Source organism: Ictidomys tridecemlineatus, chromosome 2 (genome assembly GCF_052094955.1).
Source record: "Ictidomys tridecemlineatus isolate mIctTri1 chromosome 2, mIctTri1.hap1, whole genome shotgun sequence".
Classification (NCBI taxonomy): Eukaryota; Metazoa; Chordata; class Mammalia; order Rodentia; family Sciuridae; genus Ictidomys; species Ictidomys tridecemlineatus.
The window spans coordinates 224,861,462-224,887,673 of NC_135478.1; the positions used below are offsets into that span (position 1 = coordinate 224,861,462).

Here is a 26,212-nt window from a genome sequence, read left to right on the forward strand (position 1 = left end):
GCGGACACAACATCATTGTTGGTATGTGGTGCTGCTGGGGATCGAACCCGGGCCGCACGCATACTAGGCGAGCGCGCTACCGCTTGAGCCACATCCCCAGCCCGCCATATTTGTTTTCTGATGCAGTGTGATTTGATTGTCCTCCCAATGCCAGTTTATCTCCAAGGAATCAAATTTCTCGGGGACCTCCCATTCCTAGTTCTCAAAGATAGTTACCTCTTGGGGGCTCAAGGTGTCTAAGCGCACAAGGAGGGTGCTGAGAAAGTGGACAGACAGCCCCTTGGGACGTGGTTAGCAACAAAGACACAGGTCTAAGAATGGAACCCACCAAACTGCCTTGGTGCTGGTTAGGTTTTATTTTAACAGGATGTTTTCTGTTCATTTATTTTTCAAAATATCAGTTATATCAATATTAGAAGTGTAAACAGGTACAAAATATACAATACATAAACATTTTTCTTAACTAGTCTATCCTAATAAAATGCAGGACAGAGTGAATGAATGGATGCCATGGCCTTTCCTTGCAAAGACAGGCAGGAACCCTTTTGGGCAAGAGGACCAAAGGCTGCTTCAAAAACCAGGAATGGATATGTGTGTGGTGGGGATAGCACTACGGTGGACAAGAAATCTGGGCCCATTTCTAATTCCACTTTGAAGACTTTTGAGATGGGACTGAGCAAGCCACTCACATGTTACCAGCCTCCCAGGTTGCCTCCTGAGCAGCCCTAGTGTGTGAATGAGCGCACACACCAAAGAGGCCAGGTTTTCCAAGGCTGCGGAGCCAGATACTCCTCTGAGGCCTAAGGATCTGACTCACTGGGTGTGGGACAAGTCTTTTCAGAGGGCAAAACCCAAAACCTTTTCTCCCTTAAACTAAGGCTTCAGGAGGAACTGTGTCCCAGCTGTGGCTCTTCCTGGCTCCTGGCACACATTGTGTATTCAATGGCGAGAGGCTGAGATATGCCCCCCTTGAATCTCCTCATTTCTATAAAGAAACAAGTACCTGTCCTGCTACTTCCCAAAGTCAGGTATGATCAAGTGAGATGTGATGTGCAAGTACTCTGGAAATGAGATACTATAGGAGGGGCAGCACACCAGAAGCATCTGGGGCCTGGGCCGCTGGCTCCAGGCCTGGCTCTGCATAACCAGATGTGAGGGCTCCACGCTCAGCCTTGGCTCTTCACCTCCTCCAGACCTGACAGCTCCACATGGCTCTCCTTGATGGGGCCCAGGAGTCCCTGGGGGATGCTGTCAAGTGCTCTAGGACAGTACTGCAGATGGCATGGTGCAGAATAGGGAAAAGCCAGGCCAGTGCTTAGGGGCCTTTCGAGAGAGGCAGGCAAGCTGACCACTGCCTTGACTCTCCTGGTCTGGTCCTTCCTGCTGAGTGGAAGCTGGGGTTCCAGGTCCTGTACCTTTCTTTGCCCAGGCCCAGGAGTCCAAGGCTCAGACCTGCTGCCCAGGCAGACTGGTGAGTCAGCTCCCACAGACTGTGCTGTCTGGAGACCAATCCCTAGAAGTCCTGGGGCCAGGGGTATCCAGGGCCCTCCTCACCTCCAGGACCCCACCAACCACCCTCCCAGCACGCCATCAGACTCGGGAGACATGGCGGACACACACCCTGAAAAACAAAAGTGCACGACAGGATCTCAACTGATGCTGCTACTGTTTTCCAGCTTTTTCCTCAAGAATTAAAAAAGAAACAAGAACAAAAACCGGGTTTGCAGTTAAATTACTTGAAATGCTACTACGGTATGCAGTTTCACAATCAGAATCCTACTGTGTCTAGAGGTGGAGCGTTCCTCTTGTTCCAGTGATCAGTTCAGCAATGTGGGAATTTGGTTCTGCCAGTCTCCCTCTCTGCCTCTAGGCTTTCAACGCCACCCTGCTGTCTGCACTCAGGACTTTGTACATTTTAGCCCACGGGGGCTATGGTAGTGGGGGTGTTCACAGGTCGCCACCATCAGTGGGTCCTAGGACGCTTAGGCCACAAGTCCAGTCGGTCACGAGGTCTGTGGAAGCCAAGGGTCCTTTGGCTGCGGGGCTCTTGAAGGGGTCGGGGGGCCCGGTGGGCAGGGGCGGGAGCGGCTGCCCGCGGGCCGGCGCCTTGGCCCCCGCGGCGTGGTTGCGCTGGTGCTTGCGGAGGTGGTCCTTGCGGATGAAGCTCTTGCCGCAGACGGTGCAGGTGAAGGGCCGCACGCCTGTGTGCGTTCGGTAGTGGTCGATGAGCTTGGAGCGCTCTGTGAAGCGCTTCTCGCACTCGGTGCAGGGGAAGGGCCGCTCGCCCGTGTGCAGCATGCGGTGGCGGATGAGGTGTGCGGGGCGCGTGAAGCAGCGGCCGCACTCCCCGCACCGCAGGGCGCTGCCGTCCCGCGCGCTGCCGCCCCCTGAGGTGGCCGTGCCCGCACCCGTGCCGGTGCTGGTGGCTGTGCCCGTGCCATCTGGCAGGCCGCAGCTGCGTTGGTGCGCGCTCAGGCTCACCTGCAGCTGGAAGCTCTTCCCGCAGGTGGCGCAGGTGAAGGGCCGGCCTCCCGGGGGCGCTGCAGGGTGCTTCTTCAGGCCGGGTTTGTGGCCGAAGCCTTTCGTCCGGCCAGGGTATTTACAGGGCTCGTTGAAGGGTCTCGGGGCCTGGCTGGGATCCAGGACGGCCTCTCCATTGTCTGGAGAGGAGAAAGGCAGCCCCTCTGGCACGGTCCTTGGGTTCAGGCCCACCGGAGGTTTACACCGGAAATTCCAGCCCCACCGGACCCCACCAAAGAGCCAGTCCCCCGCAGGGGTCTCCTCCTGGGCCACTGCAGGGCTGAGCTCTCCCATGTCCCTCTCAGGCCTGGCTGGCTCACGCAGCCCCAACACGGGGTCCTGGCCAGGGAAGGAACTACCCTGGCTTTCCCAGGCTCCTTCTTGGACAGGACTAGGGAAAAACCTTGTGGCTTGGCCTGGTGCAAATAGAGTCCCATGGGCCTCCAAGTCGGTAGGATGCACAGGTGTGGCCACCACCTCCTCCTCTTGGACTTCTGTTTTGATCACAATTTTTACATCTGCTGAGAAAGACAGAAAGGCACATATCATCTTGGCCCTTACTCTTGAGGAATTAAGGATCTGATGCTTTCATTTAGAAGCACAGCGGCTATTTAGTCCTTGGGACGCTACTCTGGGCCCTCCTGGCCAAGCCTCAGGACCAGACTCTGCAGAGCACTCCACCACGGTGGTGAGGCTATCATGACCCAGAGGACACTGTGTCCTAGCGCCTTTGCCACAGCAAGGCAACCCCCAGATGTGCCCCCCAGCTTTTGTTTTCATTTTGGCTGTTAAGGCTAATCATGAACTTTCCTAAGAAAGGGAATTCTGACCAAAGGAGACTACTGTGCAAAGGCATAGGCACAGGTTTAGATAAATCTGAGACTGGGCTCTGCTTGTACCAGCTGTGGACATCAGGCATGTTTCCAACCAGCAGCTCCTCTGTGAATGTCAGATGTCAGGGGATTAAGCAAGATAACACATCCAAGAAGCAGTCACCCAGTTAATGATGAGAATATTAGAGAATGAGTAGAAAATGAGTAGGAATGTATATAAAGGTACTGTAATTTCACATTCCAAGGTTTTATACCAGGGACCTTGGCTTTTAACATATTTTGGTGGGTGCTAAGATGACAGAAATTATAACTTGAGGTAGCATAACAGAAGAAAAAAACGAATACATAAGTTTGGTAAGTGATGCTCCCAACTCTGGCCTTCAGACACCTGTCTTTGGAAGGGCCAATACCTAAGAAGTGGTTTTGGCTTTGTTTTGTTTGCTTCTATGCCAGAGGACCCATGTGAGTCTGGAGAGGAGGTCTGTCCTTCAAGAAATCAGAACATTAGAATAGACTGCTTAACACCACATGAAAGAGAATGGTCTAATACATGGATACTGCCAGGAAAGACTGCTCAAGCCTAAGCATTTGGAGGAGATAAAAAACAGAATTCAGAATTAAAAGTCATGAGATCACAGACACCCAAAGGTCAGGGTACCTCACCAATAAAACAGGGCTCCCAGTGGAGGCACCCGCCTCCTCTCTCGCCACCCCCATACCTTCTGTGGAGGCTGCTGTGTTGAGCTTCAGTGTCCCGTCTGAGCATGCTGATGAAGGATGGTGGGGAGGGAGATCTGCTTGCCAGGAAGTGGGTGGGATAGTGGTTGGAAAGTTGGAATGGACGCCTGCAATGAAGAGACCAGAGCCATGGTCAGGGGCAGGAAGGGTACGGGGAGCAGAAGAAAACTGTGGAGGGGAAGGCAGCTAAACCCCAAGAGCCCCACAAGGACTTTTCTGAATGATCATGACAACCCAGCCTCTCTGATGTCAGAGCATGGGGAAGCTCAGATGTCATTGAGAAGGAGCTCTTTTCCAAGAGGCAGCTGTTGATGTCACTGCCTGAGGCTGGGGACAGGAAAAGCAGGCATGTGTTGGCCTAGATAATCTGCTAGGCCAGAAGAACACTCAGGAACAGTGTCACCAACCCCCAGAGGGCCTGTGAGATATGCTTTATCCAGACCCTTCCTCAAGGAAGGCAAACTTCTATACTAGTCAGACCAGAAGTTCTGAGAGACCATAGCCCCCCACAGCCTCTCAGGAACCTCCCCCAGTTTCTACAACTCATTCCTGTGTCTACTGCTCTGTCTTAGCCACTCACCTGAGGTAGCGTCTGTGGAGATGTCTCCTGTCCCAGAGTCCAGTTGGCTGAGGCCCCAGGGCTCCTCCCCAATATCTGGCTGCCCGGATGCCCAGGCCTCCACGCCCAGTGCCTGTGGCTCCTGTAGCTGGAGCTCGCCTTCCTGCTTGATCTGCATCAGAAGGTCAGGGGCAGGAACAGGGGGCCCAGAGCCTAGGAAAGGGAGAGTGTGTAAGTCCCTTGGCCCTGAGCTCATAAATATGCAGCCAAGGAAATGGACACATTGGCTTTACACAGGTTCAACAGCAAAGAGTCTGATGGGAAGGAAGGCAATAGCAAGTAGGGACTTTGGACTGGAGCTAGTCCATGAGGAAGTCTGAGCTGCTCTGGGAAGTTCTGCTTTCACTTAAAACACAGGAGTGATAGATAAAACTGAACCTCAAATTCCTCTTCTCCCCAACTTTAACCCTCATATACATGGTTAAGTGACTCAAAAGAAAGAGTTCAGATATATGAGTAAGAGTTCAGTCAAGAGTTGCTGTAGAAGACAAATGACCCCACAGTGTTGCTTTCATAGAACACAGGCCTTAGGGGCTGGGCTTTCATGTCCATGTGGTGCTGACCTGCTGCAGGCAGCCAGGATCTATAAGGCTCTGTCCTAAGTGAGATGGGGCCTAAAAAAACTCTAACCACTAAAGGGAGTTACTAGGAAGCTGTCCACCTGTCCAGGGTGTGTGAGGGAAGTGACCCGTAAGACACTGGAGTTCAGCATCTACACAGAATTCATACTACCCATACAGTGCAGGTGCCCTATGCTGAGAAGCTCACTGAAAAGGTGCTGAGAGTCATGGAAACCCAGGAGAACCCAGCAAAGGCAAGAGCAAACCTGCCCCATGGGATTACCTCTACAATTCAGACTACAGGGGTCCCCTACACACTAAAACTAGAGGAAAAATTAAAACTTACAGACCAGAAGAGGAGCCAAACAGTCATGGGAGTCACTGGCAGATTTTGCTCTCAAGAACCATAAAAAAAAGGATAGGTTGAATGATATAGTAACATAAGTATGTCTAAAATATTCAAAGAAATAAAAGAAGGAGCAGAATCTCCAAGGAAGGAGAGTAAATTCTTTTTAAACAGGTAGATTTGAAAAAGAGTGAAATAAATTCTATAAATGACAAAAGCAGTTGTGGAAATTAGAAACTCAATAAATGGCTTAACAGTCTGAACACAGCTGAAGAGAAAATTCATGAATTGGAAAATGGATCTGGGGACATAACCTAGAGCAAAGCATTGGAGATAAAGAAATAGAAAATACGAAAGAGAAGTTAAGAGCCATGAAGGATAGAATAAGAAGTTCTAACAACCGGTGGTAGAAATTCCAGAAGTAGAGAACAAAGAAAGGGGCAAATGGAAGTAGGTAAAGAAAGAATGGCTGAGAATTTTCCAAACGTGAAGGCATTATGAACCCAGTTTTAAAGGGTTCATAAAACTATGGGTTCCAAAGTAGAAAATAAACACAAATAAATAAACAGACAACATTCAAGTGAAATGAAATAACAGCAAAAACAAAGAAAAAAATCTTAAAAAGCACTAAGGAGAAAACAATAACATTCAGCCTGAAAGCAGATTTACTACAATAATCAGGACATCAGAGATAATGGAATATCTTCAAAAAGCTGAGAAAGCCATGCAAGGTGGTGCTTGCCTGTAATCTCAGCAGCTTGGGAGGCTGGGGCAGGATCACAAGTTCAAATACTGTCTCAGCAATTTAGTGAGACTGAGTCTCAAAATAAAAAGGCTGGCTTAGTGGTAAAGTGCCTTTGGGTTAAAAAAAAAGAAAAAAAAAAAAAGAAAGAAAGAAAAAGCTGAGAGGAAAATATCTATTAACTCCTTTTATGAAGCTATTATAATTTTGATTATACAAACTAATGTATATGAAAAAATGTATAAAATAATCTCATTTATGAACACATATGAAAGATTCTAAATTAAAGAATTACAAATCAAATCCCATAATGTATTTTCAAAATAGAAAAAGACATAACACTTTATGAGCAAATCAGGTTTATCAAGGATAAGATGGGGCTGGGGATGTGGCTCAAGCGGTAGCGCGCTCGCCTAGCGTGCGTGCGGCCCGGGTTCGATCCTCAGCACCACATACAAAGGAAGATGTTGTGTCCGCCGAGAACTCGAGAACTAAGAAAAAAAAAAAAATGTTGAAATCCTCTGTCTCTCTCTCTGTCCCCCTCTTACTCTCTCTTAAAAAAAAAAAAAAAAAAAAAAAAGGATAAGATGAGACTAGAAAATATGGTAATATAATTCACAAAGTTAACAGTAATGGCAAAGACAATATGATCATCTTAACAGATGTAAAAGCAGCATCAAGTCTTCTTTCTGGCATATGGCTGGCTAGATGTGCAGAGAAACAGAGAAACTCCTTCCAGACTGGGACAGCTAAAAATAAAAATGCTGGGTATAGTATAAAAATAAGAAAAAGGAAAAAAAATCAAAGTATAGATGACTTACAAATAAAGTAAGGAAAACAAACAGAGGCCAGAAACTAAGAAAGCCCCAGTTTCTACAGTAAATTAGAATGGAGGACATCCAGCTCCTGCCCAGGTCTGAGTGGCATGCTCCCATTAGGGAAGGAGTGTGGCAGGTTTAGGGTCAGGTGTGTGTGTGGGGATCAGCTGGCTGGAGACACCCCACCACCCAACTGGCAACATTCCCAGCAGACTAAACTTACAACCCAAGCCCAAACTGCCACTCAGGGCACTGCCTGCCCTGTCCTTGGCTCCAAGCTGTGTGGGGAAGAATACTCCTGGCAGTGATGCTCAGACCTCAGCATGGGGATAGAGCTGAAAATATAAAGAGAGATTATAGAGGCAAAGATGAAAACCTCATGAATAAAAGATTGGAGAGAAAGAGGCAAGACAATATTAAAAGAGAGAACATTGCTAATTTCCTTGAACTGATGAAAATATCATGGATTGAAGCAGGAGAAAGAAACATAAGTCCACACATAAAGGTACTGCAGTGAAACTGCCAATTCTCAAAGACAAAGCCTTATTAAAAGCAGGCAGAGAAAAAAGACAGATTACCTGCAAGATTAACAGCTGACTTCTGCAAAGCGACAGTCTCACAAGGCTAAAAGAAAATAACAGATCAGAGTTCTGTCTTTCAAACAGGGATAGAATAAAGATTTTTTCAGACAGAAATAGATCCATATATAAGTACACTTAAACTGAAAGTTCATTACCAAAATACCCACAAAAATAACTCCCCACAAAGAAAAATTCTAAAGCTTCCTCTAAAAAAGGCAGCAAGGATCCACACACAAAAGCCACCATGACCAGGGAAAAGATTTGGAGCAGTAGGGTCCCACGGGACAGGCAACTGGCAGAGGGGCTCAGTAGCTGCATTGTAAAATCTTGAGGAAACAGATGGAAGGATTCACCCCAATATGTCCAAAATGCTATTTCAACATACAATCAATACAAAATAAGATACCTTATATAGTTTTATACACACATCCTTCATATACATCTTTTTTTTTTTTTTTTTTTGCACATAGTTTTCAAAATCTGGTCTACATTTTGTCCTTACAGCCCATTTCAAGTGCTCAATAGCTACCTGTAGCTGGTGGCTATAATTTTGGACAATTAAAGGGCAAAGACTATCAGTCTGTAAATAAACAAAAAACACAGAAATATGCTGTTTACCAGAAAACTCACACCTGTAACAGAAGGATGCAGAAAGCAATATCACAGAATACAAGATAAACTAAGCCAGAATTAACAACACAAAGTGATATAGCTACATATCTTAGAAGAAATTGACTTTAAGAATAAATAATAAAGCAAAACTAAAAGAATTCTGGAGAGGAATGGACAGATTGCCCTCACGGTGGGGGATTTTGATACATATTTTTCATAATTGGTAAATATCACCAACTAAAGGTCATAGAACAACTAAACAACACTTGGCAAACCTGATCAAATGGACACAAGTAGAAACCAAATACAGGGAGCATACATGCTTCTCAAGCACATAGTGAGGAAGAAAAAAGAACACTCCAGGTTATGAAACAAATCTCAGCAAATTTTAAAAGATGAATATTTTACGCACTGTCTTTTTTAATGATAATACAATTAAGTTAGAAGTCTTCAACTCCTCATATTTACTAAAATTTAAAACAAACAAATAAGCATTGCTTTCTAAATAATCCAAGGGTCTAAGGAAAAATCACAATGACAATTAGAAGATAACTGGACCCAGTAGAGAAGAATATTATCTATCCAGACACATGGGCTGCAGGCACCATGGCACAGAGGACTTCTACAGCTTTGTGTGCTCTTAATAAGAGCTGCAAATTAATAGGCTAAGCAGTTACTGCAAGGTGTTAGGAAAGAAATAACACCACCAACAAAATCCTTTAAAAAGTAGAAGACAATGACAAATATCAGAGTATAAATTACTAAAAGGGAAAACAAGGACAGAATACTGAGAGCATGAAGTTGGTTCAGTGAAGAGGAAATTAGACCAGTTCATCTCCAGCAAGCACATCAGGAGGAAAGGAGACGGCATCAGGAACCAAATGGAGAATGGAAAAGGGGAGGCAGTTTGGATGCAGCAGAGGTTAGAAAGACAACAAGGCATTACAGATGTCATTCCAAGTAATCAGAAAATCCCAGGGAAACAGACAAATTCCTAGAAAAAATTACAACTTTCCAAAATAACCAGTGAAAAAATAGAAACGCTAAGTAGTCTAATAACTAAAATAAATTACATGGATAGTCAAAATGTCCCCTACAAAGAAAACTGGAGGCTCAGGTGACTTTATTGGGATTTTCTACTAAATGTTCAAGGGTAGAAAATTCCGACATTACACAAACTCCCTGAAAATAAAAACAGAGGGCCTACATCAGAGCTTATATCTTTAATACCCAAATAATGCAGATAGTCTGAAAAAGGAAAATTATGAGCTTTCTTCACTCATGAACAAAGATGCAAAGTCCTAAGCAAAATGATCATGACAAGTCTGGAAATGTATATAAAGGTCATGACTATGTTAGGTTTACTCCAGGATTACAACATTGGCTTAACATTAGGAAATAATATAATTGACCTTATTAGAGAGTTAAGGAGAAAAATTATATAATCATCTCAATAAACACCAAGAAGAAAATAAAAAGCATTCTATAAATTCCAGTCACTGGGGGTTGGAAAGATGGTGAAATGAGACAGACATCATTACCCTAAGTACATATATGAAAACACCAATGGTGTGACTGTACTTTGTGTTCAACCAGAGACATGAAAAATTGTGCTCTATTTGTGTAATATGAATTGAATTGCATTCTGTTGTCATAACAAATTAGAATAAATAAGATTAAAAAAATTTTTAAAAAATTACAGTCACTCCTGTTGGAAATACCTAGCAAGTCAGAAATGGGAGACTTCTTCAGCCTGATAAAGGGGATTTGTAAATGAGACATTTAGTAAATGTTATTCTCACTGTGAGAAATTAAAAATTATTCTCTTTAAAATCATGAATCCATGACACCTGTTATCATCACTTCTATTTAAGGATTTCCTGGGATTTCTCTGCCCAATAAAATAAGAGAAAAATAAACCATAAAGATTTGAAATAAAAAAATAGTCTTATTTCTCAAAGATGATATGATTAACTTTTCAGAAAATCTGAAAACCATTAGATAATTATTAGAAAAGTTATTAGTGCCAATGAGAATTTTAGCAAGGTTCCTGTATAGAAATATCAATAAATAACACAACTGCCTTTTTTTTACTATTAGGATTTTGAGAGAGCTGACCAATTACAATTTTCTTTCCTGTTGTGGCTCTTAAACTGAGAAAACAAATGAGGAAGGCCAGTGAAGCTAAGCTACTTTTATTAGTGATAATTTAGGATGTAGTTTTTATCTGTGCAGAAGGAATTCTTCATGCTGACCCTAAAACCAGAAGTAACATGGGCCAGCATAGAGCCTGTCCCTTGCAAAGCAGCAGAGGGCACCTATCCCTGGGGGCAGCAGGCAATTGGACTGAGGAAGGGCAGGGGGATGGAGATGGCACCTTGATTAAGCTGCAGCTGCAGGGAATGGTGATCCCTGCCCCCAAGTAAAAATAAGACACCACTGACCACAGAGACTGAACAACAACAAACAAAGAAACAAACAAACAAAAAACAACCTAGGAATATAACTGACAAAAGAATGTGTAGGGGGCTGGGGATGTGGCTCAAGCGGTAGCGCGCTCGCCTAGCATGCGTGCGGCCCGGGTTCGATCCTCAGCAGCACCACATACCAACAAAGATGTTGTGTCCGCCAAGAACTAAGAATAAATAAATGTTAAAATTCTCTCTCTCTCTCTGTCCCCCTCTCTCTCACTCTCTAAAAAAAAAAAAAAAAAAAAAAAAAAAAAAAAAAAAAAAAAAAAAAAAAAAAGAATGTGTAGACCTTTTTGGGAGAAAATGATCTATTTTTATTTTCTGCAGTGTGGGGGATTGAACCAAGGGCTGAAGGCATGATATGCAAGCATTCTACCACTGAGCTACACCCTCAACCTACTTTTTGGGAGAAAATTATAAACCTTTGTTGAGACATCACAGAAATGGAGGGACTGATGATAATCAAGGATGATACGACTCAGTAGAGTAAAAGGTCAATTTTCTCCCAAATGTTTTGTAGATTGAAGTCAACTCCAACCATAACCCGGACTGGATTTTTCATGGTGCTTGATGAGGTAATTTGAAAGTTTCTCTAAATAGTAAAGGAAAACTGAGAACAAAGGGCTAGTGATAAAGAACCAGGGCTCTCCCTCAGATCACCACAAAATCCATTCCTAGCGGATTAAGAACTTGCACATGAAAGGCAGGAATAGAAAACCTCTGGTAGGAAATGAGACGTGTATTATGACCTCTTGGTTGGACAGTATTCTTAACTGGAGAAGACATACAAAGCATGAACCATAAAGCAAAAGACTAGAAGATCCAAGAATACGGAAGTGAAAAGCATCTGCACTTTAAAATACACCACAGGCTGGTGTGCAGCACGCAGCCCTGGGTTCCATCCCCAGCAACACGAGGAAGCATAAACAGAAAAACCTACCATCAACACCACAACTGACAGCAAGATTCATATCCAGAATATGTAAAGAACTCTTACGAATTTAAAGAAAAGTGGACAAAAGACATTTCACAAGAAAATAAATAGCGGATATAATGCTGAAGCTTCCTAATTTTGAAAATGCAAATTTAAATCACAATTTTTCGACTGTTTCAACTTCCACCAGATGGGCAGAATGGAAATGGCATTTCAAAGCCAGTGAGAATAAGATATGATAGGAATCCCCAGGCCCTGCTGGGGACGGTGCTGACTGGTATCCCCACTTCAGAAACACTTTGTCATTACCAGGTGACGGTGAGCACACCACCTCTCCTACAACCCGGCACTCCTGGGTCTATACCCATGTCAGTATCTAGGGATTTTTATATACGCGCAAGAATTTTCACAACAGCATTGTCTTGAAGTAAAAGAAAGAAAGAACACAAACACCCACCAACAGTAGAAGGAAAAAATGTGTTATAGTCATAAAACAGAAAACTATGAAGTGGTGAAAGTCATGAAAATGAATGAACTACAACTGTACTACGCCAACACAGACGCTCAGGCGCATGATGTCAGGTGGGAAAAGCAAACTCAAGAACATGCACGATAAGACTCCATTCATAAATAGTTCAACAGGCAAAAACTAAACAATGTTACTTAGGAATATGTACAGAGGAAATAAAAATGCAAAGAAAGCAAACGGCTGATGAGCTCTGTTTCTGAATTTTCTATTAATCTGCAAGAGGAAGGCAGGGACTGTGGCGGGGAGGCATAATGGGCTCTGAAGGCTCTGGCCGGGCTCTTTGTGTGCTGGATACTGGGAACTGTGTTGACTAGCACTCCACCCATTATGTGAGTTTTATTTACTATTATGTATAATACAGAGTAACAAAAAAACCTAGGCACTATTTAAAAAGAAGGGAAAAAAACTAGCATTTGGCACAATATAACATTTACTCATAATAAAAACTGTTGGCTAGCCACAAGCAGAAGGACATGCCTTTAAACTAAGAGAATCTTCAAATGTCTATGGGAAAAAAATCAACCTTAATGTGGAAACTCTAGAAATATATGTCATCCATAGATGAGGATACTATCATTCGACTATTCTTCAATGTCCTAGCCAGACTATTACACAAACAAAAAACAAAAACAAAATCAAAATCAGAGATGACAGGTGCGCCACTGTGGAGGATGTAATTGTATATGTAACAAATCCAAGAGCCTCTAAATAGATATTTCTCTCTGCCTAATGAGAGAACACATTTTCTTTCACTAAACCCAAGCCAATAGCATACCTGACCCAATAACAACCATAAGACATATAATAAATTCTACAAATCTGACTTAGGAGAGAAACTGTAACTATCAGGAGAAATTGTAAAACCTTATTCAACCACAAAGAGAAATCTTTGGTAAGTGTTTCCATGAAGAGCAAGGCTCAATATTTTTTTTAAATATTTTTATTAGTTGTTAATGGACCTTTACTGTATTTACTTACTTATATGTGGTGCTAAGAATCAAACCCATGCTAGACATGCGCCACAACCCCAGCCCAAAGCTCAAAATTTTAATGGTAGCAATTCCCTAACATTAAATTGTAAATGTAATTCCAACAGGATTTTCTTGAGAACTTGACATGAATATTCTGAAATTCATACAGAAGAGCAAAAATCTAAGAATAACCAAGAAAGACCTTGAAGAATAAGCAGGGAATGCTTGGTTTGCTAGATTGTGAGGCATATTATGAAGCTGAGAGAGTGTCCTAGACCAACAGAAACCACAGAGCCCAGGAACAGCCTCAAGCACACATGAAACCCTGGCTCAAGACAGAAGCTTGTGCTACAAACCAATGGAGAAAGGACAAGACACTTGGCAAATTGCTGGAAAAGTCGGCATCTTTGTGGGGGAAAACATGTAAATTTTCCCTTGTAGCCTATACAAATATTAATTCTAGAATGGACTGAAGAATTAAATTTGGAAAGCAAGACTTTAAAAGTTTTATAAGAAAATATAACAGAACACCTTTCTGACCTTGGATGAGGAAGGGCAAGGATAGCCACAAAGAAAAAGCACAGGTCATAAAGGAACAGACTGGCAGGTATGCCTACCAAAAATCAACACGTCCACAGAAGAACTGCAGAGCTCAAAGATCTGCCAGATTAGGGGCAGATGAATGTAATGCGCATAGTGGATGAGGATCAGCACCTAGAACACAAACAAGGATGTCCAGAATCAATACAAAAGAGAAAAAGGACTGGGTAGAAAAAACAGGAAAAAAACCAATTCACAGAAGAAACCACATCACCTTGTGAAGAGGATGCCCGACTTCATTAACAGTCGGGAAAATACAAATTAAACCAAGAAACCACTGTGCCTCCATCCAACTGGTAAAAAATGATGTAAAGTGGGCAAAGATGTGAGAAAACAAGTGCTTCATAGCTGCTCAAAAAGAATCTGTGGTAACCATCAGGAAAGTGGCGTGGCAATGGCAGAGAGGATAGTGTGCCTGAGCACTCCTGGGCTCATCCCTAGCACTAAAAACAAAAAACAAGAATCATTCTCAGCTTGTGGGCCATAGGAACAACTGGCCTAGGTTTCACCCAAGAGCCACAGTTTGCCAATCTCTGGCCTAGTGAGGTGATGCCAGGGATTGCTGGGCAATGCTGGGTGCTCACTTGACATTGCTGGTTGGGAGAATCAGGTGAGACCAGTAGCAGGCTTGCAGACAGGTACCTGGGCGCAGATGCACAACAGGCAGGCAGATTTCCCCAGAACTGTGCTTCTGCCAGATGGGTACAGTGAACAGAGACTTGAGGCTGTACGAAGGGGACCACTGCAGATGGCCACAGAGGGAAGGGAGGATGGGCCAGGATGGAGAGAAGGTGGGAGGGTTCAGGGCTCACAGCTTCCTGAGGTTAAGGGCCCAGGGCACTCAGGCTCTAGAGAGAGAGAACTGGAAAGATGGATGGCAGGGGGTGGTTAGGAGGGGTGCTGTAACTGTCATCGACAGTCAAAGGTTGACCATGTGGGGCAGAGAAGAGCCAAGGACCCTCCATGTGGATGCTGCCATCGCCAAGAGTGAAGGCAGAAAAAGTGACAAGGTGGAAAGGGGGATCCCCAGAGATCTGAGGGACCTGAGCACCTGGGGCAGGGTTTACAGAACAGGGAAGGGAAGCCAGCAGAGGGGCAAAACTGAGGAGCAGGATACCTCCTCCTGCAAGCCCAGTGTCAGAGGGACATGGGGAAGAGGACAAGAGAACTGCAGAGAAGCAAGAACAGGCAAGAACACTCAGGATCCAGCAGGACTTGCTAAGCACTGTGGAGGAATTCATAGAAGACAAAGAAAAAGGGACATGAAGCCTGACAGGCAGGGACAGGCCGGATGAGGGTGGGGGGCAGTAGGGGTCCTCCCTAGTGCTTGCACTGAAGGGCCACATGGGACTCCTATCAGACAATGGGAGTCTGAGTGCTGGAGGGGTTTTGATGGCAACTGGGGTCCCTCCGGGCTCTCATTCACTCTTAATTAATGATGGTGTGGGAGCTTGGGAAGCCCTGCAAGTGTTACAGATAAAATAAAACCAGCACAGGAACCCCCTACCCAGATGTGGAAGCTGGAGGCTGCCTGTGACCTGTAGTTGTTCCCTGTGGACAGTGCTCTGCTCCTGGTCACCTTTCTATACTTCAACCATCAGCACAGTCCTCAGCACCTAGAAGACTTTCAAAATATATTGCTAAACTAAACCACTGAGTGCATTAGCAGAAGCTGGTCACAAGGTCAGTTCTGTATGTGCTTTTGCCTTTGATAAAATGAAAATCTAACTGAGATGAAGCAACAAACACATAAGACACAAATAGTGCACATGAGTTGGCCACAGGAAGACTTCTGAGTCACACAGTGTTGAAGGAAGGGAACCCTGGGACAGTCAAGGTAGGAAGTAGGGATGGAACAGAGACAGGGTCTTCCTGGCCAGAGAACCCAGCAAGGTCTTCCCCTTAGGAATATGGTTTTTCTCATATGTCCCCTGTCCTTTTCTGAACTTTCAAATGTGCTGACTGGCTCCAGGGATATCTGAGACACTGATATCTAGCATTCACATGCACCTTAAATAAATTCATGAATTTTATAACATTGGACCACTCAGCTTGCCAACAGAATTCCGTTGTCCAGCTGGGAATAGACTTAAAGGCAGCCAGTGGATGTTGCAAAGCTCTGGATGAATTCTGTGTTCAACAGATTCTTCCTTTCTCTGCCCAAATCCTCTACTCTCTTCCCATCATTCCCTGTGGCTGGCTGGCTGGCTGGTCTGCCCGTTTCTATGTGGAAGGCACTAGCTTCCAGAGTGCCAGCTGAGTAGGTTAGAGGTTATAGATCGACTACAGAAGGCAGATTTCACACACCCATCTCATGTTTCTCCCATCTCTCTGGAAACAAGCAATTAGCATCCCTAGCCCGCTACTTTTCTGCTTTCATCCAATCACCTGGTGTCTCCCTGGCCTTCTCCCACCCTTCACCTGGACTGGGGTCCACAGGAACGTCTGGAACCTTGGGGCCAGCACGACGCCAGGTGCAGGGCTCCTTGCCTTGTTCAATCTGGGAGAGGACTTCAGGCTTGGAGATGGCATAGTCTGAGGAAAGACAGGAAGGTTAGCTTTGGCCATGTTCCCATCAGAGCAAGGGAAAGGCAGCTGTAAAATCAAGAAAGTCTGGAAATTAAATGTCTGAGTTGGTACAGAGCAATGGTTCTCAAAGGTGGGCAACTTTGCTAGAAAGCTTAATCATCTTGTATAGTCTAGGAGAGGTACTGCTGGCACAGGGCAGGACTGGTTTGAACATTTGACAGCACAAAGGACAGCCCCAGCCAACAAAGAGTTACCTGGCCCTGTGTCAGCAGTGCTGGGCATAAAGCCTCCACAGGAGCCAACAGCTCACGTCTGCACTCTAGAGCGCAACAGCACGCCTGTGCCCATTCCCTTCCTCACCAAGGACACCTCATCGCCCTTTATTCTGAGGTCATAGAGAGCTCATCTTGAGCTGGAAATGGGCCCAGGAGGCAGAATCCAGGCCCTTCCCAGGCAGTGACCCTTAAGTCTGGGACAGCAAGGCTTTGGGCAGGGGAAAATGCTTGCTGTAGGAAGCAAGATCTGTCCTATTCTCTATGGACCCTGAAGAATTATCACATAAAGGCCAAAAGCTCTGCAAGAGAAGGTAAAGCAAGTCCTTCTTCAATATGTGGTCAATTAGAGACTGGACCTTATAGCAGAGCAGTTCCTGCAATCTACATCTCAGCAGTTATGTCCACAGTCTAGGCCCTGTTAGGAAAGGGACCTTCATCTTCCTCACTCTGCCACTCCACCAGGCAGAAGGGGGAGTCTGACTATCACTAGCATCATCTTTAGGAGGAGGAAGACAACTCCCTTGCTCAAAGTATCTAGGGGTTTACATGTCACTGAGATGAAAACAACCAGCAGAAAGAGACTGGGGACTTATAAAATCCACTTGACAGAGAAGGGAGTGCCAGGCCTTACCCAGGGAGACCAGTGTCTCATAGTTGCCCCTCATCACATGCTTGTAGAGCTCCTTCTGCCAGTCCTCCAGCTTGCCCCACTCCTGCTCAGAAAAATACACGGCCACATCATCAAAGGTCACGGGCACCTGGAACCACAAGTGTCACACTCGCTCACCCACACACTTACAGGCACAGCCCCGAGGGCTCCCAACTCCAGGGTACCCAAAGGCTACCTTGGGGACCTCCCCCTTGCTGCCAGGGGGCAGCCGAAGGATCCAGAAGTTCCTGTTGCGCAGCAGGTTCTCCACGTTCTCTAGCCGCCGCTGCAGCAGCCCGTACTCCTGCAGCAGGGTCCCCAGCACGGCCCACTTGCCCTCCAGCTGGTTGCCGAACTCCACGGCCGTCTTCTCACAATCAGCCAGCTTCTTCTCAGCCATCCCTGTTCGACCTTCTAGGGAAAGCAAGCGGGCAGCCTGCGATTCGATCTTCCTCTCCATGGCCTGAATTGTAGCTGCCATTGTCCATGGAGAAATCTTTCAAAAATGAGAAACTAGCGTCACTCATTGCATTCACTGTATCTGTGACCCCATCTCCCTAGGCATGGGAGAGGCAGGCTGAGAGCAGGGAGCCCATGTCTGTGGGAAGTGGGAATCTCCTGTCTCATGTGCCAGATCTCAACCTGGAGATCACCTCCTTTGGGAATCTCAGATCTGGCCCGTGGCTGTGGTGCCTTGCTTCCAGCTTCTAGAGCACACGGCAGAATCCCATTTGAGGCTCACCACCCTATCTGGCCATTTCCTGCAGGGCCGACACCATGAGGCCTTGGAGGCGCACTGCAGCTTTTCACAGCACAGTGCTCGACACACAGCAGGCGCTTAGTGTGATTTTGCAAAGTAAACAGTGACTTAGCATTGCTGGGGTGTTTTAGTGGAGAAATGGTAAACTGCAGATTTACTAGAGCCCAGCCTGCACTCCCGGCACCCACAGGAACTGTACTGCCGATGACCCAGCAAAAAACCCCCAGCTGTTCCACTGAAACCACACAAACAAGAGTGTTGCTCAATTTTTTTTTTAAAGCACCTCCTGTCCTCTTTTACAAGACAGAAAAGTCTAATGGCCAATTCCCCTCTCTCCAAGACAATCTGATCTTGTCCCTCACTCCTTGCAAGCTAGGATTACCATTGCTGCAACTTCATTAAGCTAGTTGGATTTTTTTCACACTACCTGAGCCTCCTGAGATTCTCTTTCTCTCCTGGCTCCTACCTTTCCCAATGTAAAAATGATAGACTCAAGACCTTTTTGTAGCTGTAAGAAATGAGTGACATGCCCTTGAGTCTGTTGAGGAAGATAGACACCGAGCAGAATATAGAAGATAGCAGAAGATAGAGCACACATCTGGACTTAGTCATACTTTTAAATGTGCAGCAAAAGTCAAAAGATATGGAGCTTCCCTGTCAATGGAAATAGCCACACAGAGGCTTGACGGACTAGCAAATGGGGACCATGAAGGAAGCACACATTTGTGGATTATCTGCCCACTACAGTCTGAGGCAGGGAGGAGTCATGTTATGGGAGGCTTTTTCTGGTGACAGTAGATGGATGGATGACTTTCTGGAAAAGCATTCCTAAGCAAAATGTTGGCAACTACTTGCAAAATAAAGTGACTTCTAGGAACCATATGTGGATTAATTTGGAGTGTGTTCTTGAGAATCAGAACATGGAAGGACACCTCAGAAAAAGGGACAAAAGGAGAGTGCTACAGGAGGCAAAAAAAAAACTCCGCCTAGATGGTACTTAAAAAAAAAAAAAAGTTCTCTGGCTGTCTGAAAGGATGGGCAAACGGATGTTTGACAGGGAAAGACTGCCGTGGGAGGGGCCCTGCTCTCAAGGAGTGTGTGGTGCAGTCCTGCTGGTGCTTTGGGGGTTGGCTGGGCTCTGAGCTTGGTAATCCTCCCTTCACCTCCAACTCCTCCTTGGGATCAACCTTGCCATATATCCCAGACTTAACAATCTACTCCAAAATTGTCCTTGCCCCTCACCACCTGCTCTCCGTCCCCTGAAATCCCATTATGTTCTAAATGCACTGTTAGAATCTTCCTGTTGCATGAAAAGGGCACCTGTGCAAACTCCAACATCATTAAGAAGACATTCCTCTTTGATAGTTGAACAATGGTGCAGTCTTCTTATCATTTTCATGTGGCTTGGGAGCCCCACCTGAGGCCTTCAGAGTGTCTACTGGGAGGTGGGGACTATGCTCTGTTGAAGTCCACAGCCTCACTAGTGGGAGTGTGAAGTAGCCCTGCTGCCTTAGCTACCAGCAGGGAAACCCAAACTCCACTTAAGATGAGCTGCTGGTCTAAGCAGCAGCCAAATCCCTCAGCGGTTTCCACCCACATGACAAAGTCCAGGCCTTTCAATACCTTCCAATTCTCTGCAGCCTCCTATTAAAGTCATCTCTTCCAAGATCATGGACTCTTTTTCTGTTCCTGGGGTCTTTCTGTCTCTCTGTGCCTTTGCCGGAGCCTCCTCCCTTCCTGGAAAGCTCCCTGGGTCTAGCTCAGTCTAATGAAACACTAGCCTCCCGCAAAAGCCCAGTTCAAATCACAGAAGAGCAAAATACTGGGCCAGGATGGTCGCTGCTTCTGCTCCTGCATTCCCACGGTATGCTTCCACCTGGACACTACGTTCCCCCTTTTCTGTTCTGCACGATCCTTACGGTGTACCTGTCTGCTTCCCCAGCACACACCAGGTCCTTGAACACAGAGCCACTGTCTCCCCACACTTTCTAGCTGTGTGATCATGGGCAAGTTAACTTCTCTGGGCCTCCGGTTTTTCTTTTGTACGGCAGAGATAATAACAGTACCTGCCCCATAGGTCTGCAGGGAGGACAAAATAATGCCTAAACAGGGCTAGGTGCAGTGCCTGGCTCGACAAACACAGCAGCCCTCCCGCGCCGCCCGGAGCGAGCTGGGCACATAGTGGGTGCTCAGTGTCTGCGGAATGACGCCGGACACCTCCCAGGTGCCACCAGGCCGCTGGGGGAGGGAAGCTTGGGCCAAGCGCTAGGCAGAGAAAGGAGCCCGGGCGGGAGGGGGGCGCGGGGACCAAGGGGACAGCGGCCGGGTCGGGGGCAGGAAGCCCCGGAAGGCTACGGGAACTCGGCGCGGGGCGGCGGTTCCCCCTGCCTGGCTCGGCCCGGGCGGCGGGCGCCGTAGGCCCCGGCGGACCCTGCGCCCCGCTCGCCCGAGCCCCAGGCCCCGCGGCCCGGCCCGGCCCCCGGAACCCCTCCCCGGGGCCTGCGGCGCCGTGAGCTGGGCCCGGGCCGCCCGGAGCCCTGAGGCCGCGCGTCCGAGCGCGCGGGCCGCCCTTACCGGAGCCGCGGCCGCCTCGGCCATGGCCCTGCGCTGTCCGGCCCGGAGGAAGTCGCCGCCGCCGCGCGCCGACCCACGAAGGCCCGGCCGCCGGTCCTCTCGGCAGGCGGCGCCGGCCCGGCCCTGCCTTCCCCGCCGCGCTCCTCGGTGGCCGGCCTGCCTCCGCTCCGCCCGCAGACGCGCCGCCGCCGTCAGCGCCCGGCCGGTCCACACTGCATCCTGGGAGCCGGCGCCGCGGCCCGGCCGACGAAGGCCCGTGAGGCTTCCTGGAGGCAGCGCGGCCGCACAGCCCCACCTGCAGCCCGAGCGGCGAACGGCAGCGCGCGCCGCCCCGCCCGCCCCGCCGCCGCGCCCCGCCCCGCCCCGCCCCCCGCGGGGCCGCGACCCCCCGCCGCCCCCGCCCCGGCCCGGGCCCGGACGCCCTCCGCGGACCGGCGGCCGGCGCGCGCTGGGTCACGCCCGCGGCCCGGCCCGAGGGGCTCGTTGCTAAAAGTCCCGTCCCGGCTCGAGGCACCGCGCGGGCCCGGCCGGCGCGAGCTGAGGCCGCCCAGGGCCTCCCTCGGCCCCGCGCCTCCCCGGTGCCCGCGGCCCGATCGCCCGGGGACTCGCGCTGCTGCGGGAGCCGCGGGGACGTGGCTTTGTGTGGTGCACAGCGGTAGCTCCCGTCTGTCTTTGCTCTGAAAGGCGACACGTACTTCCAGCCGCGGGGAGATGGCTTGGGTACTTCCCGGTGGGCAGCCACGTGGGGCTTCCTATAATGTTTATTATAGGAAATGTCTTTAGTGGAACGCCACCATTTAAAATTATTTTGGCGAAGGACTTGGTATGGAAAGACGTTCATGATGTATCGAGAAGTCTGTACAGAATGATTCGATTTTGTCTTAAAACGTGTGTACAGTAGCTTGGGCATATACAGTGCACCCTGTTGATGGGATGTACACACATGCATGCATGTAATGTTTATATGTCACATGCATGATAGTTTCTACATAACAGGTTGGGAAGCGTGTACATTAACATAGTCTAAACATTTTTTCTTTATTATTGAGACAACAGGCCATATATATCTAACTTTTTTCAACTCTTGTTTCTATTTTGTAATTAAAAGAATATGTATTTTTATCAGGGGGAGAAAACTCCTTAAGCAGTAAAGGTGAGCAGCGGATGGAAGGAATGCGGTGTGAGGCCTCCGCATAATGGCCTGGATGTACGTATTGTCTTTCAGAATTGCTTGTGCTCAGGGGACTTCCCCAGGGAGGAACCTGCTCACCATGTGGTCCAGCAGCTGGGATCTCAATACTTATCCTGTCTCTTTGGCCTGAACCCCACCGGGCCAGCAAGAGAGGATCTTATCCCAGATTCATTATTTGTGTATAAATATGGAATTGGCCAGGGAACTGTCCTGGGGGAAGTCCTTGCTGTTAGGGGAGGCCTGACTTTCCTTTCTCCCTTGCTAATGCAGGGGTTTCCTGAGGCCTCGCAGGTCCAGGGGGTTGTCCCTAAGTGTAGGGATTTCCTGCCTGGAGCCCTGCCTTTTGAGTAAATCCTTGAAAGTTAAAGTCAACCTGCTACCCCCAGGCACTTAGGCAAATGCTCTGGAATCTGACCCCAATCCCTTTTAAAATTTTATTTTTATTTTTTTAAATATTTTTTTTAGTTGTAGATGGACACAATACTTTTATTTATGTATTTTTATTTAGTGCTGAGGATTGAACCCAGTGCTTCACACATGCTAGGCAAGCACTCTGCCACTGAGCCATATTCCCAGCCTCCCCCCACAAATCCTTTTACTGTTATTTTGAGTTCCTCTTCCATCTATTCCTTCCCCTCCCAATGAACACATCTCCTTTGCCAGGGCTGGACCCATATTTGGAACTGAAACCTTATCATTTGGGGGGAAAATATTAAGGAAAACCCTGACAACACAACTGTAATAGTTATTGCAAGGGAGGCATCCTGAAGCCTCACCATAAGGTCCTGAATTTAAAATGGAAAAAGCCAGCAGGAACTTTATGATACACCCAAGCCTTATTTATCCTGGTGGATGGAGACCTGGGATACAGACCTGAAGTTTACACTGTTATGCTCGAATTTGGCCACCAAAAGGCCACCAGAGACCAAGATCAATGTAAGCAGCAAAGAGGTGTTGATTGCAAGCTAGCTTGGTCCCCGCTGCGCGCACACAGCAACTGGTGACACTGAGAGGCCCAGAGCCCAGGGTTTGCAGCAGTTTTATACACTCTTTGAGGAAGGCAGAAACTTCACATACATCATAGCATCTCTTAGCATATCATCAAACACCGCGGGAAAATCATAAAACGACTCTAAAACATGATTAGCACAGTCACTGGCGGGAACAAGTTGGGTAGGGGTGATTGGCTAGTAAAAGAGGGGGATTAGTATGAACTGATTGGTTTAGGCCACGAGGGGAGTATGTGCTGAACTACATGGTTTCCCAACATGTTTTCGACCACCATAAACTACTGGGAGGGTCATCTGGCATCCCAGGTATTTCCCTGTCTCATGCTGATTGGTGGCTGCTAGGGGGTTGTTGTGGGTCCCCACCTAACCTGACTGAGTCAGGGACAGCTGGCACAGCAGATCTCTCCTGTTATTTGTAGATAAACAACTCAGCAGTGTGGATATGTGCCTAGGAGTGCTCCGTGGGTCTTTCCAAGGACAAAGGTCGTGCCTCTTCCTTGGACAGGATTTGCTCTGAGGTAGAGGCTGGTTTTTCAACACCATTAACTGATTGAAGTTCTTGAGCAAGTCATCCAGCCTCCCAGGGCTCTCCCTGTGTCATGTGTAAGGTGAGGAGACTGGAACAGATCATTCTAGAAACATCACCAAGTCTAATCTCTTTCATCATTAACTTTTTTTTTTTTAGTTGTAGATGGACACAATACCTTTTTATTTTTATTTATATATGACAGTGGAATGCATTACAATTCTTATTACACATATAAGCACAATTTTTCACATCTCTAGGTGTATACAAAGTATATCCACACCAATTCATGTCTTTATACATTTACTTTGGATAATAATGATCATCATATTCCACCATCATTTATAACCCCATGCCCCCTCCCCTCCCTTCCCTTCCAACTCCTCTGCCCTATCTAGGTTTCCTCTATTCCTCCCATGCTCACTTTCCCTATCCCACTATGAAACAGCCTCCTTATATCAAAGAAAACATTCAGCCTTTGTTTTTTGGGGATTGGCTAACTTCACTTAACATTATCTTCTCTAACTCCATTTTCTTGCAGATGCCATTGTTTTATTCTCTTTTATTGCTGAGTAATATTCCATTGTGTATATATGCCACATTTTAAAAAATCTATTCATCTATTGAAGAGCATCTAGATTGGCTCCACAATCTAGCTATTGTGAATTGGGCTGCTGTAAACATTGATGTGGCTGTGTCCCTGTAGTATGCTGTTTTTAAGTCTTTTGGGTATAGATTGAGGAGAGGGACAGCTGGGTCAAATGGTGGTTCCATTCCCAATTTTCTAAGAAATCTTCATACTGCTTTCCATATTGGCTGCACCAATTTGCAGTCCCACCAGCAGTGTATGAGTACCTTTCCCCCCACATCCTCAACAACACTTATTGTTGTATGCTTAATAGATGCCATTCTGTTACTGCTGTTGACCGGTGACGAGTCCTTGCTTCCCCAGTGTTGAAGAATAACACCAGAGAAGCACACCGAGGCAAGGTCAGAGTAGAAATTAGAAGTTTATTAAAGGACAGCAGAAAAGACTTCCCCGGAGGAAGAAGGGGACCCAAGTGATGGAATCTGTAGAAGTGTGGTTGTCTCTCCATTTTATAGTTTCTTTCAGTGATGGAATGTAGGTGGGAAGGCCCAAGGGGTGGGACACAGGTGGACCAAAGAAGTAATCTGGTCAGGAAGGGCTTCTGAGTCAGCACCTTCAAGTTTGCTGGGGGCTGTTCATTAACACTTCTTTGGGATGGACTATCTTTAAGTTTGCAGGGGGCTGTTCATTAACACTTCTTTGGGATGACTCTGGCCTTGGGCTTTTTCCTGGACTTCATTAACATTCCATGAGTTGTCCTGCGTTTCCGGAATTCATTCTCTACATGGCCTCCGTTTTAGATCTTACTCGATATTAGACCTGATTTACCTAACTACACTGACTACCTAACTTTAAATCTGGCTTCAATTCTGACTGGAGTGAGATGAAATCTTAGAGTGGTTTTGATTTGCATTTCTCTAATTGCTAGTGATGATGAACATTTTTTCATGCATTTGTCGATTAATACCTTTTTTTAAAAAAATTTATTTTTATGTGATTCTAAGGATTGAACTCAGTGCACCCAGTACCTCTCATGTGCTAGACGAGTGTTCTCCCACTGAGCCACAACCCCAGTCAGAACTAACTTACTTTAATACTGGACCTGAGTGAAGACCAGTGCCTCCTCTCTCACTGTGGCCTAGGTGCTGGTCACTCTGCATGATTATTTGCTTATATTCTCATGACCACCATGTGCTTGCCAGTCCCTTACACTCTGTCCTTAGGATCTACACCCAGATGACCTTGGAGAATGGGGCTTACTCCTGTTTAAGAAGACTGTGGTGTTAGCTCCATGGTGATGTGGCTCACAGGGTCCCCGTGCATCTGCAATGGACCTGTCCCTGCCTCCTAGAGGATTTGAGCAGTGAGGCAGGTGCTGCCTGGGTTTACAAGGCTCTGTGAGTCCCTGGAAGGAATTCTTCCCCAGGGAAGGATCTGATTAAGTTGGTTCTTACTGTCCAATAGAGGCTGCCCCTTTTAGCACAGGGGAGAAAGTCAAGACCCCCATAGGGGTGGAGACCAGAATGCAGGGTCAGGCTAACTCTCTGTGCTTGGTGAAAACTGTAAGCAATTTTATGTAGAGAGAATTGCTGAGGATCACTTTCTCTCAAAGAGCTGTGGGTGTGAGAAACCTTTCAATTTCACAGGTCTTTTCCAATTCATGTCCCCATCACTACTCTGGCCCTTTGGGCTAGGTATTGCCCTTGGACAAGGATCATAACTTGCTCATCTTTATACTCCCCAATATCAGTCAACTGCATAGCACACAACTAATAAGAAAATATATATTTAAATATACATGTATATATTTATCTTTCTTTTTAAAACAGGTTAGGGCTGGGGATGTGGCTCAAGCGGTAGCGCGCTCGCCTGGCATGTGTGCGGCCCGGGTTCGATCCTCAGTACCACATACCAACAAAGATGTTGTGTCCGCCGAGAACTAAAAAATAAATATTAAAAATTCTCTCTCTCTCCTCTCTCACTCTCTCTTTAAAAAAAAAAAACAGGTTAGACTTTATAGAATAGCTAAAATTTGAACTTAATTTTGCAGGATGGGCAGAATTTTAATGGGCAGAGAGCATTTCAGACCAGATGGTTGTGTAGAGGTATGAACTTGGTGAAAACCTAGAAGAAAATTGACTCAGGAAGGTACAGCATTTTAGGAGAAGTAGAGTGGTCCAGTTTGGCTAAGACTTTGAATAACACAGGAACCTAGGCCGTGTTAGTCAACTCTC

General features: G+C 46.6%; 1 protein-coding gene and 1 long non-coding RNA gene across 11 annotated transcripts; one reads left to right on the top strand and one right to left on the bottom strand.

The window, feature by feature from the left end:
• Positions 1 to 312: 312 nt before the first annotated feature.
• Positions 313 to 20,973, bottom strand: Znf746 (zinc finger protein 746). Of its 10 annotated transcripts, none has more exons than XM_078040777.1 (7): positions 20,662 to 20,973; positions 17,524 to 17,823; positions 16,296 to 16,409; positions 7,755 to 7,800; positions 4,672 to 4,863; positions 4,073 to 4,198; positions 313 to 3,041 (listed from the first exon to the last, which is right to left on the bottom strand). In XM_078040777.1, exons 1-7 carry the CDS (start codon positions 20,683 to 20,685, stop codon positions 1,948 to 1,950), a joined length of 1,896 nt encoding a protein of 631 aa, XP_077896903.1. In that variant the 5' UTR covers positions 20,686 to 20,973; the 3' UTR covers positions 313 to 1,947. The 10 variants fall into 10 exon arrangements, with proteins under 10 accessions (XP_077896903.1, XP_077896902.1, XP_077896901.1 ...); XM_078040776.1 differs by lacking the exon at positions 7,755 to 7,800 and adding an exon at positions 17,310 to 17,391 and having other exon boundaries at positions 313 to 3,038; positions 20,662 to 20,972; XM_078040775.1 differs by lacking the exon at positions 7,755 to 7,800 and adding an exon at positions 17,310 to 17,391 and having other exon boundaries at positions 20,662 to 20,972.
• Positions 20,974 to 21,163: 190 nt separating this feature from the next.
• LOC144375495 (uncharacterized) lies at positions 21,164 to 25,941 on the top strand. Its single transcript, XR_013435491.1, has 2 exons — positions 21,164 to 21,868; positions 23,283 to 25,941. It is a non-coding gene; the product is annotated as an uncharacterized LOC144375495 (long non-coding RNA).
• Positions 25,942 to 26,212: the final 271 nt, after the last annotated feature.